We start from the raw sequence: 11,470 nt of genomic DNA, 5'->3' as shown, positions 1-11,470 counted from the left end.
GCCTTGCAGCACCCATCGCCCTGCAGCACCCATCGCCCATCACCTTGCAGCAGGGGGGGGTGAGGAGGCAGGCGAGGCTCTGCCCAGCTCCTGTGCTGCCTTCTTGCTCTTGTGAGACCTGCATTGCTTCCCCAACCAGTTCCCCTCCGACCGCCTGCCCACCCGTGCTGCTCAGGCACTCCTCGTGTCGGGGCAGCCCCCGGCCGCCTCTGCCCAGGCGGGGACAGGCACCGCGTCCCCACCGCACCTCTGGGTGCTCGGAGGGCAGCGGGTTTGGCACCGGGGGGGGGCCTACGGCCTGATAGTGGTGCCCATGCAAAGGGAATTTCCTTGAGTGCTATTCTGGGTTTTCAAGAGGGAGGGCGTTTTTTCAAGTATGGGCTTAGAGTCATCAAGGTTTTAAGGCTTTCTGTAAAAATCCCAAGTCAGAGCTCCCAGCGCGGCTCTTCCGGATTTGTGGGCACTTGGGCTGAGCAGAACGGGAGGCCAGGCAATTTGAAGTCATCAAACATAAATGTCACCGAGAAAATCATGTTTGACAGAAAGCAGAGATTTACTACAAATGTCAGCTTGCCATGGGGATTAGCTGGGCGCCTTCCAAGAACATTCTTAATAAAACGTTTGGGGATCAGCTCAGGCGTCTCCAAACAAGGCTGAGTTAGACGGATGGATGTGCAGGGCAGGGGTCCTGCGGTGACCGAACACGTCCCGGGCCCACGGGTACTGAGGAGGTGCAGGTGGCCGGATCCTGCCGGGAGCCTGGCTGCAGCACCCCAGCACCATCCTGCACGGGGCTGGGCGAGGGCAGCACCGGGTCTGGCCCCAGGGTGCTACGAGGGTGCTTGCTTGGGCCCCTGCACAGGAGCCAGGCAAAGCAGGGGGGGGTTGCTTCAGCCTCAAACCTGGCGGAGATGTCTCCTGTGGGGCCGGGGCACCCTGGTGCTGTGCCCTGCCCCACAGGGAAGGGGAGGACGCGGTGCCCCAGCCCCTGTCCCTCCGTGAGCTGGGCGCTGGGTGCGCTCCCTGTGCTGGTGAGCCCCGCTGGCCAGCAGGGCAGAGAGGAGCTGGGGACTCCTGTGCCCTTTGCTGGGGAGAGGGGCGAGAGCCCTTTTGTCCCTGCCACAGTGCCAGTGCCCCTTGTCCCCTCCTGCTTGGGGGGCAGCTGGGGACAGCCCCATCCCTGCTGCAAGCGGGGTGGATGTGGGATGCAGCTGGTGCCGCGCTGCTGGCTCAGGAGCAGGGCTTGCTGCCTGCCTGCCTGCTTGCCTTGTCTGCCCTGCCCTCCTGCCCTGTCCTGTCCTCCTCAGCCCTCCCTGCCCTCTCTCCCTGCCCTCCCTCCCCGTCCTCTCCCCATGCCCCCGTGCCGCCCCCATCCCCGCCGCTCCGTGGCACCGCACCTCTCCCTGCTGCCCCAGGGACACGGGTGGCTGGCGCTGCGGGACGCCCTTCCTCAGGGTGCCCCTGCCCTGCCACCAAGCTGCTGAGGCTGGGGCATGCGTGCGGCTGACCGCCTGCCCGAGCTGACCGAGCTCTGCTTTGCAGCCTGAACCTCACCAACAGCGACATCCTCACCATTTACGACGGGGACGAGCTCACCGCCCGCATCCTGGGGCAGTACGTCGGCAGCAGCGGCCCCCAGAAGCTCTACTCGTCCAGCCCCGACCTCACCATCCAGTTCCACTCGGACCCCGCTGGGCTCATCTTCGGGAAGGGGCAAGGATTCATCATGAACTACATTGGTAAGGGGGGAGCAGGGCGGTGTCCCCACCTCCTTGCTCTGACTGTGGCTTGCTCTACACCTGGAGACGTCTGTTCACATCGTCCTTTGGCACAGCCACATCTGCCAGAGCGGGTGCCCAAGGAAGGGACAAGGGCTGGGAAGGGCTCTCCTGCCCCGGCCGCCTGCGGTCTCACTGCCTGCCTCCCTCCCCGCCTGTCTTCCCCCGGCAGGCTTCTTCCAAGCGCGTTCCCTTTCCACTGCCCCAGTTAGGGCGAGCAGAGCTGCAGTGCACATCACCTGCACGGCCGCGGGTCCCCTCTGCAGCGCTCGGCCAGGCTCTGCCTGCAGGAGACCCTCGCCGGAGCAGCCCAGCTCAGCACCGGCTGCAGCGCTGGGTTCGTGCACCTGCAGCCAGAACGGAGCCGGGCATTCCCAGGTTGCTCTTTCTGTACTGACCCCAGGGAAGGCTCTGCCTTCATCAGCATCAGGCCCGACTTGAGGGTCAGAGGCCGGAGGGACTCAAAGACCCCCCTTGGCTGCCCCTTCCCCCTGCCCAGAGGATACCCCGCACAGCCGGGGCTGCCGGCTGGGCTGCTTGCAGTACACGCGGCTGGAGGGCTGTGGGGAAGGATGCATGCCCAGCGAGGAGCCGCGTGTCCCTGGGCAGCAGCCCCGGGGGTGGCAGCCAGCACCTCCGTCTGCCTGCAGAGGTGTCCCGCAACGACTCCTGCTCCGACCTGCCCGAGATCCAGAACGGCTGGAAGACCACGTCGCACACGGAGCTGGTGCGAGGGGCCAAGATCACCTACCAGTGCGACCCGGGGTACGACATCGTGGGGAGCGACACCCTCACCTGCCAGTGGGACCTCAGCTGGAGCAGCGACCCCCCCTTCTGTGAAAAGAGTAAGGGCCCCTTGCACTGCCCTGCCCTGCTCCGCCGGCCCTGAGCAATGTGCTGGCTGTCCCACCGTGTCCCCAGGACCCCCACCGTGTCTCCAGGCCCCCCACCATGTCCCCATGTCCCCCACCACATCCCCAGGACCCTCACCACATCCCCTGGACCCCTACCGTGTCCCCAGGAGCCCCACCATGTCCCCAGGTCCCCCACCTTGTCCCCAGGACCCCGACCGTGTCCCCAGGACCCCCACCACATCCCCAGGTCCCCCACCATGTCCCCAGGACCCCCACCATGTCCCCAGGTCCCCCACCACATCCCCAGGACCCCCACCACATCCCCTTCGCAGCAGTTGCTGGGTCGCAGCCCCTCCCTCACGACCCAGACGGGCTCTTTTCCCCAGTTATGTACTGCACGGACCCGGGGGAGGTGGAGCACTCCACCCGCCTCATCTCCGACCCGGTGCTGCTGGTGGGGACCACCATCCAGTACACCTGCAACCCCGGCTTCGTGCTGGAGGGCAGCTCGCTGCTGACCTGCTACAGCCGCGAGACGGGGACGCCCATCTGGACCTCGCGGCTCCCGCACTGTGTCTGTAAGTGTGCCGCCGTGGGGCTGCTCCTCCTGCCCTGCCACTCGGCTCCTCCACTCCCGGGGGCTCTGGGACCTCCTGCACCGAGACCCTGCCCAGCCACCTGCGGCGGTGCAGGGTTTCACCTTGCAGGCAGGCTGGGAGCCATCTCCGGAGCTGCCTTCCCAGCCCCTGGGCTCACCCCGGGGTGTGTTGTTCCCTTCCAGCCGAGGAGTCGCTGGCGTGCGACAACCCGGGACTGCCGGAAAACGGCTACCAAATACTCTACAAACGCCTCTACCTGCCCGGCGAGTCCCTGACCTTCATGTGCTACGAGGGCTTCGAGCTCATGGGGGAGGTCACCATCAAGTGCATCCTGGGCCAGCCGTCGCACTGGAGCGGCCCGCTGCCCATCTGCAAAGGTAGCGGCACAGCGGGGGCGCGGGGACAACCTGCGTCTGTGCCGGGCACCCTCGGCTGGCCCAGGGAGGGGGAGCCAAGCCTGCGGGCACCGCACGGGGTGCGCTGGGCTGTCTGCTTGCTTTCCTGGCGCTGCTCTCCCCGGAGCCGTTTGCCCAGGCTGAGCAGCGATGCTTCCCCCACGGGCTGAGGTGCGAGAGGTCGGCCCCGGGAGCTGCCCTCGGCTCGGGTCTGGGCAGGCTGTGGTTGCAGCGCGCCTTCTGGACGCGGAGGGCCCTCCTGTTGCCACTAAGCTGCAGGGATGGATCGCTCTGAATTCCTGCTTAATTCCTAATTACATGGAAATGTTCTCAAGCAGTGGCACTCCGGAGGGCAGAGCGGCCCAGGCAGAGCCATCCTGCTGCTGTCTTTTTGCACAGCCTGCTCAGTCACCGTGCGTGCACTCTCGCAGGCTGACTGCTTGTTAAACGCTGAAAGCTTGCAGCACACTGTGGGCTCCCACGGGGAATGGGGAGCTCAGCCCCGTGCCTCCCCGGCTCGGACTTCCACGGCGGCCGCAGGCTGAACCCTCGGCAGGCAGAACACCGAAAGCTGCCGGCAGGCAGTGCAAGCCCAGTTCCCCACCAGTAACTCCCGGTTTCTCTTCCAGTGAACCAGGACAGCTTTGAGCACGCTCTGGAAGGTGAGTGACACCTGCTGGATGAGCCGCTAGCAGGCTCAGCGTGCAGAGCTCTCCCTGCAGGGAGCCGAGCCCCCGGCACCTCCTGGCACCCCCAGGTGCTCCCCAGCCTCAAACCAAGCCCACAGCACCCCAGGAGAGGTGCTTGGGCTGAAACCGGTGCAGTAAGCGCTGCGTGCACACGGGGGGCACAGACGGACCCGAGCAGTGCGCCCCGGTGCGTGCCCTCAGCCCCGTTTGGGGGGGGGCTGTCTGGCACCTTGAGCTCCTGGGGGACTGGTGCAGCCCTGCAGGACATACCTATTTATATGTTTATATTTATATGATATTATATTTTTATTTATTTTTATATTTCTAAGTGCCTATCAGCATACTGATAAACATTCTTTGGAACCCCTCTGGTGGCAGGGTAGGAAAAGGAGGTGGCCTGTTAGTACCCCAGCGCTTGTGTTCCCACCCTTTAAAAACAAACAAACAAAAAAAGCCCCAAGACTGCCTGGGGAGGAGGAGAGGGCTCCTGCGGGTGCCTCCAGCCCAGGCAGACGCCCCCTGGGTGAGGAGCCAGGGCAGGAGCGGAGGCGGGGGGGGGGCACCGGGTGCTGGGCAAAAACCCGCGTGAGAGATCTTGTCCTTTTAGTAGCAGAAGCTGCTGCGGAGACATCGCTCGAGGGGGGAAACATGGCCCTAGCCATCTTCATCCCGGTGCTGATCATCTCCCTGCTGCTGGGAGGGGCGTACATCTACATCACCAGGTAGGACCCTGCAGGGCCCCCCGGGACCGCCCGGGGCTGCCGAGCATCAGCCGGGGTCCCGCGGGGGGACGGGGTGGGTGCACGCTGGGGTTTGCCCGGCGCCGTGCAGCCCGGTGACCCTGGCATCGCCCCGCAGGTGCCGGTACTACTCCAGCCTCCGCCTGCCCCTCATGTACTCGCACCCCTACAGCCAGATCACGGTAGAAACGGAGTTCGACAACCCGATCTATGAGACAGGGGTGAGTGCTGCTGGGCCCCTCGCTCCCTGGGGGCTGCTCCGTCAGCTGGGAGAAAAGGGTTTCAAAGGGTTTGTCATGCGTGCAGCATCAGGGCTTTGGGGAGTGAGAGGACAAACCGTGAGCAGTGCCAGAGGCTTACAAAAACCCTGGGCTGGGCAGGGAGGGGACCACCGCAGAGCAAAGGGACCCCTGGAGCGCCTCTTGCCACCCGGGAATGGGGTGGTTGCCCCAAAACGCGGCTGCTGCCCTAAAACAGCTTTTCCTTCTTTTCAGGAAACCAGAGAATACGAGGTTTCGATATAAAGACAGCGCTACGAGAGTCTCCAGCTGCAAACTTAATGTGCTCTCATAGAACTTCCTCAGTAACTAATCCAGAGACTACGTGGAGTTTGGTTGGACCCCTGGACCTGCTGTTGTCTTTCCTTTTGCCTCTTTATTGAAGATTTTACTGTTTTCTTCACTGTATTTATTCTATTTAAACTGAGATAGGTGTGCTGCAGAGCCCCGGGGTCTGCCCGGACCCCAGTGCGGGCAGCAGCGGCAGAGGGGGCCGAGCCCTGTGCGCCGCGTCCCCCCGCACCGGCCACGCACGCACAGAGGGTTTTGCAGTACTTTTGTTGTGAAAAATTAAAAACGTCTCCATTGCAAGAGCCTGCAATTGATTGCTCAGAGCCGTCCTAGGCGCAGGGTTTGCCGCAGGGTCCCGCCGGCCCCGTCCCGCACCCGCTGTGGCAGTGGGTGCCGGGCAGCACGGCCGAGGCGAGGGGACCGTCCCCGTGCCGGGGAGCAGGACATGTCTCAGGAAAGCATCCAGGTGTGGAGCCCCGCTCACAACACCTGGGGAGCAGGGCACAGCCCGGCACCTGCGGGGGACATGCCGCTTCCATCTGCCCCTCTGCTTTGGATGACGGGGAGGACACGAGCAGGACTCAGAGCTCTGCAGAGAAGCACCAGCCCGCAGCCTCTCCACAGCCCGGCACAGCTCCTCCGGGAGCTGCAGGAGCGCTCCCCGGGCACGAGAGCACCTCTGCTGCCTGCTTCTCATCAGGAACATTGCGTTGCCATCACCAGGAAAGCCCGAGCCCCGCTGCAGGCTGGCGTTGGCCCTTCGTCCCGCGGCAGTATCTCAGGGTAAGCACGATGGACCGGGTTCCCCGCAGCCGCTCCCGTGAGGGGCATGGAAGCTGCTGCCAGCCCCTGGGTGCAGGCATGGCGCTGGGCAGTGATGGGGCCAGGGCCGGCCTCGGGCAGCAGCTGAGCCTCCATGCCTCCAGGCTCCTCCTGGAGCTCCGCCACGATGCCCTCGAGGTTCGCCCTTGGCTCCCGGGCTGGCAGCTGGGCAGAGCTCGGCGATGGAAAGAGGCAGGGGACGGAGGTGGCGGTCTGCTGGGGGAAGAAAGCAGGCAGCAGGGCTGGGCTCCGGCACGGGAAACCAGCCTGGGGGCAGAGCGGGCAGAATCAGCCCCTCGGCACCGCTATGACCGTGGATGAATCCTGCAACAGCCGCTCCTGGGGCCTCAATATCCCCGTGCTCCATCACTGCAGACGTGGGGGCGTTTGCCCCATCCAGAGCTGGGTGCCCCGGAACCTCCTGGGACGCTGGTGTCTTTCTTCTGTCCTTGTAGAACGGCAACTGTGGCCACGACAGTGCTCGGGAGCCTGTTTGAGGCTGGGGATGGTTAGTGCATCTCTGCAGTGTACAGCCGAGACTTAGGTTTTTTCCTTTAAAAACAATGAATGTGTGTTTGTAATTTGTAAAGGTTAAAAAAGAAAAAAAAAAAGGAAAAAAAAAAGAAAAACAACAAAAAAATGTGCCAAAAATGTACTAAGCATTTCATTTCCCTTCATACATGTCTGTTTTTATAAGAACAATGTGAAAATTGCTGGGATTAAATATTTTTGAACATGATGAAGTACTTCCGTGGGAAGCTGTAGTGTTCGGTATGACCCCAGTACAGCTTGGTCTGTATTTTTAAATGTCTGAAGTCCGTTTGCGGGGCTCTGAGCCACAGACAGGCCAGCGGCGTGGCCTGGTTGCACCGGTGCTGCGGCGGCACAGGCGAGGGCTGGAGCTGGGCACCTCTTACACCTCTCTGCGGGGCCTCAGCGCCTCTGGGCACAGATCCCCGGGGCCGGATCCTGCCCTGGTGCAGCCCCACGGTGTCCCCAGCTGCCTGTGCCTGGAGCACGGAGCAGTGACGGCTCCTGGTGGGGCCGAGGGCTGTGCCATGGGGCCACGTGCAGCCAGCCTGCTCCGGTGGCCTCTGCTCACCCGGTGCCTTCCTGCCGAGGTGTGCTGGGACCCCCCCGGGGCCCCCCCGGACCCCCTGGGAACCCCCTACGACCTCCCCGGGACCGCCATGGGACCCCCCCGGGACCCTCCTGGACGGTCCCCGCGGAGGTGCAGAGGGGCGAGGTGAGCCCGGTTAGCGCAGCCCCGCCGGGCGGGGGGGTCGGGGGCCTGATCCTGCCCGTGCCCCGCTCCCCCCGCAAGGCCGGCAGCCCCCCCCCCGGCGCCGATACGCACAGGCTGCCTGCGGGCGGGGCTGCGGGGGGCTGCCACGAGCCCCCCCCCGATGGTTCTGCTGGGCTGGGGGGGCACCCAGCGGGGGCTGCCTCCGCCCGAAGCTCCCCCCCCGCCCGGCTCCGCAGCGGCGGGTCCCGCGGTGCTGCAATGCGGAGCGGGCGGGCACGGCTCGGCGCGGGGCTGGGGAGGGGCGGGCGGCGCGGGGGGGTGTGGGGGGGGCGGCGGTGCCCCCGGTGCGCCCCGGGGGGGCCCAGCAGGGCCCCGGGATTCCCTGGCACCGGAGGGGGGGGGGCTGGGGATGCGCAGCCCCGGGGTGCTCGGGGCCTCCGCAGAGCACCCACCGCGCGGCCACGCACCTCCCCGCGCGGCACAACGCAATGGTCCTGAGCTCCCCAGACGGGCTTTTAGGAGAGGCTGGGGCCTCATCGGCTAATTGCTTCATTTAGCGGCTGTCAGGCTAGCGCACGGGAGGGTGAAGGAGCCAGAGCGCGAGGCAGAGCAATCCCCAGGGAGGAAGCTTGCGTTATTTTTGGACAGAGATTGCAAGGGAATTAAAATGAAGGAAAAAAAAAAAAAAAAACCTTGCTGAAAACCCTTGCTGCTGCCGTTTCTCCTCGGTGACGTCAAGCAGGAGCCAATCTCCGGCCTCTCGCTCTGAGCCGCGGATGAGGCTTTGTCTGGCGCAGCTCGCAGCCTCGAGCCCCCCCTGCGCGGGTGGGGGCACGCACGCAGCACTCGCTGCCCAGCAGGCACGTAGCCGAGGGACCCACGGCACCCGCACGGCATCGCTGCCTGCCCTGCGTCCTGCTCCTGCTCGGCAACGGCCGGCTGGTGCTCACGGAGCAGGCTTGCACGCAGCCATTTGCTGGCTGCCTTCCTGCGCCTTCCCAGACCACGGGGCTACTCCGCAGCAGAAGCCGAATGTGGCTGGGGGGGTGTGGGGGCGGCACACCGAGCCCGGCCGAGCACGGAGGGTTAGGGCAGCAGCCGGGCCCTCGGCCCCCTCCTCTGTCCAGGCACCCGTCACCGGCTGGGGGTGGCGTTAAGCCCCTTCCAGGGCAGAGCCAGAAAGCAGCATCTGGCTGGGTACGGCTAAAGAGCAAAGACCACGAGGGCTCAGAGCTGGGGGAGAGCTCAGAGCTCAGAGGCGGAGGGGGGCTGCAAACAAAGCCACGCTCAGGGGATGCTGCGCGCTCCCCCCCTGCAGAAGTCGTGCTTCAGTACTGAACCCCTGGCAGGCTGGTCTGGAGGGGGTCAGGTGCAGGAGCCTGCAGACGTGTGGGTCTCCTTGGCTCGGGGAGCACAGGGAGGAGCCCTCCGGGAGCTCTGCCCCAGCCCCAGGCTGGATGCTCCAGATCTTGGCCCCAGACCCTGCAAGCGCCGCTGGCTGCAGCCACGTCCTGGCAGCAGCACGGGGGGCACCGCGCGGTGTCTGCCCCGGGAGCAAACCTCGGGAACGGGGACAGGGAATCGCTGGAGCCAAGAGCTGCGCCACACACAGGGCTCCTGCCAAGCTGCCTCTGGCAGGGCTGTGCCAGGCTCTTCCCAGGGCTGTTCCTGGCCCTTCGGGGCTGGGGCTGTGCCCACAGCATGGCCCCTGAGGATCCCGGCTGAGGGACCCCAGCCCCAGGCCCACACGTTGGCTCACAGGGCTGACATCTCCCCCGAGCTCCCCGGCAGCCGTGAATCACCAGGCCAAGGAGGGAGGAGAGGAGCTGATAGGGCGGGGGAGACGGCGGTGAGGCATAAATGGAGAGGAGACAGAGAGCAGCATCAACCCCTGGCTGCGTCCCTGCCAGCCCCATGGAGGAGCACGGGACAGAGGCGTCGGGTCCCTGCACCCTGAGCACGGGGCAGACACGTGTGGTGCAGGATGCGTTACAAGAAAGCTCTGGGCTGCCTGCTATGGGCTCAGCGTTACTGGGGTGTGTGCACGCCAGGGAGCTGGGATGAGACTCCAGTCCTTCTGGCATCCCTTTCTCCCTCCTCTCCCCAGAGCTCTCCACAGCCGGCTGGTTGCAGTGTGGGGAAGGGTTTGGCCTCACTGGATGGTGAAAGCAGCCAGGAAACATCCTAAAGGAAGAGGAGAGGGCAGAGCAGCTGGTCCTGCAGAGAAGGGGCTGCAGCAGAGCTGAGGACCAGGGCCTGGAGAGGACCAGCGGGGGGCTCCGGCAGCAGAGAGCAGAAGAAAGTCATGGGAGCGATCCAGGGACCGACACCGAGAGGCAGCAGGCGCCGGGACTGCCGACAGAAGGAGGCTGAGCCTGCGGGGAGCAGGCAGGAGGTGCAGACCGAGGCTGAGAGGGGCCTGGGTAGGAGCTGGAGGGAATAAGCTCACCTTGCAGGGACGAACTGCAGGGGAGGGCCTGGGGATGGGGAGAGCGCTCATGAGAGCACAGGGAAACAGCAGGAACACAGAGGAGGAGAAGCATAACGAGACAGAAAACGAGGTGCAGTTGGGTCTCCAGCGTGGCGAGGCACGAGGCTGCTCTGGAGGCAGCACCCCGCTGCCGTCTGCCTGCTCCGACCGGTGCCACGTGTCCGAGGCAGCTCCACGTGGCAGCGGGCAGGGCAGCGCTGCCAGGACAGCTGGGACTCCGCCTGGCATCAGCCCAGCCCGCAGCTTGCCTGCCCCGGGGGAACGCCAGAGCTGTGCGCCGGTCCCTGCACTTGGTATTTGCTTGGGCGAATGGGAAGTGGGTTGGGGGGGAAAAGAGCAAGCGAGCAGGAGGCAGAAAGGCTCAAGACAAACTGTTTCTCTCCCAGCACTTAAGAGTCATTAAGGGACCCCCCCAAATTGCCAGAAGTTTTATTTCCTCTTCAGCCAACCTGCAAAGTTGGTCTCTTCTTTACCACGGGGCTAAAGCCTGAAAGCATTCAAGACCAGTTTAGAAAGGGAACATTTGGAGAGAAGGCAGTGCTCACCTGCTGGGGCCGCCCAAACAAGCCGGAGACAAGGCTGTGCCCTGCGGGGACAGCTCCTGCACCCGCAGCTGAGCGCTGAGGCTGCCGTGGCCCAGGGGGCTCAGCCTGGCACTGGCCTGCCGTGGAGGCAGGAGGTGCCTTGGGGCAGCAGGACAGGATCAGGAGATGCCAATGGCCAGGTCATCATTTGCCGACTGAATGACCCTCCTAACTGGGGGGCAGGAACTGGCTGTGAGCCTGGGGGGCCTCGCATGTGTCTGCCACCCCTCTGGACTGCTCACACCCCTGGGACCTGTGTCCCCAGGCACCTGCATCCCAGGTGCTGCATCCTGGGCCCCAGGGCCAGCACCTCCTGCATCCTGGCAGCCAGCACCCCAGCCAACAGCCTCTCCCCATCCCAGGTGCTGCAGCACAGCTGCAGATCCCTGGCTGGGCAAAGTCTCGGGCTTTGCCTCCCTGGGTGCTCCTTGTCCTCGGGGCCAGCACCCCCTGCATCCAGACCCCAGCATCCTTGGGGACCCGCAACTCCTGCAGCCTGGGAGCTGCCTCGCCAGGTGCCCGTATCCCTGCAGGTGACATTCCCCGCACCCTGGATGCCCACATCCCCGGGGCCAGCAGCCCCCACATCCCAGCTGCCGCATCCCTGGGTGCCTGCATCCCCCCAGCGCATCTCCCGGGTGCCCGCAGCGCTGGGTGCCCCCACCCCAGCCGCTGCATCCCCCGCTGCCCGCATCCCCGGGGG

At 65.0% G+C, this 11,470-nt stretch overlaps 1 protein-coding gene across 2 annotated transcripts in view; it reads left to right on the top strand.

The window, feature by feature from the left end:
• Positions 1 to 7,192, top strand: part of SEZ6L (seizure related 6 homolog like) — a 37,145-nt gene extending 29,953 nt beyond the window's left edge. The window contains exons 10-17 of one of the 2 annotated variants that reach the window (XM_035340160.1): positions 1,543 to 1,739; positions 2,429 to 2,623; positions 3,019 to 3,210; positions 3,414 to 3,608; positions 4,256 to 4,288; positions 4,926 to 5,037; positions 5,174 to 5,276; positions 5,550 to 7,192. In XM_035340160.1, the coding sequence (XP_035196051.1) occupies positions 1,543 to 1,739; positions 2,429 to 2,623; positions 3,019 to 3,210; positions 3,414 to 3,608; positions 4,256 to 4,288; positions 4,926 to 5,037; positions 5,174 to 5,276; positions 5,550 to 5,579 (1,057 nt within the window). In that variant the 3' untranslated portion in view covers positions 5,580 to 7,192. Of the gene's footprint in view, positions 1 to 1,542; positions 1,740 to 2,428; positions 2,624 to 3,018; positions 3,211 to 3,413; positions 3,609 to 4,255; positions 4,289 to 4,922; positions 5,038 to 5,173; positions 5,277 to 5,549 lie in introns of both variants that reach the window. The other variant, XM_035340158.1, reaches the window with a different exon arrangement.
• The last annotated feature ends 4,278 nt before the right edge of the window (positions 7,193 to 11,470 follow it).

This window comes from Oxyura jamaicensis, chromosome 15 (genome assembly GCF_011077185.1).
Source record: "Oxyura jamaicensis isolate SHBP4307 breed ruddy duck chromosome 15, BPBGC_Ojam_1.0, whole genome shotgun sequence".
In the NCBI taxonomy this organism is placed as follows: Eukaryota; Metazoa; Chordata; class Aves; order Anseriformes; family Anatidae; genus Oxyura; species Oxyura jamaicensis.
Note: the sequence above shows the minus strand (reverse complement) of the source record. Positions and strands in the feature narration are given on the sequence as shown.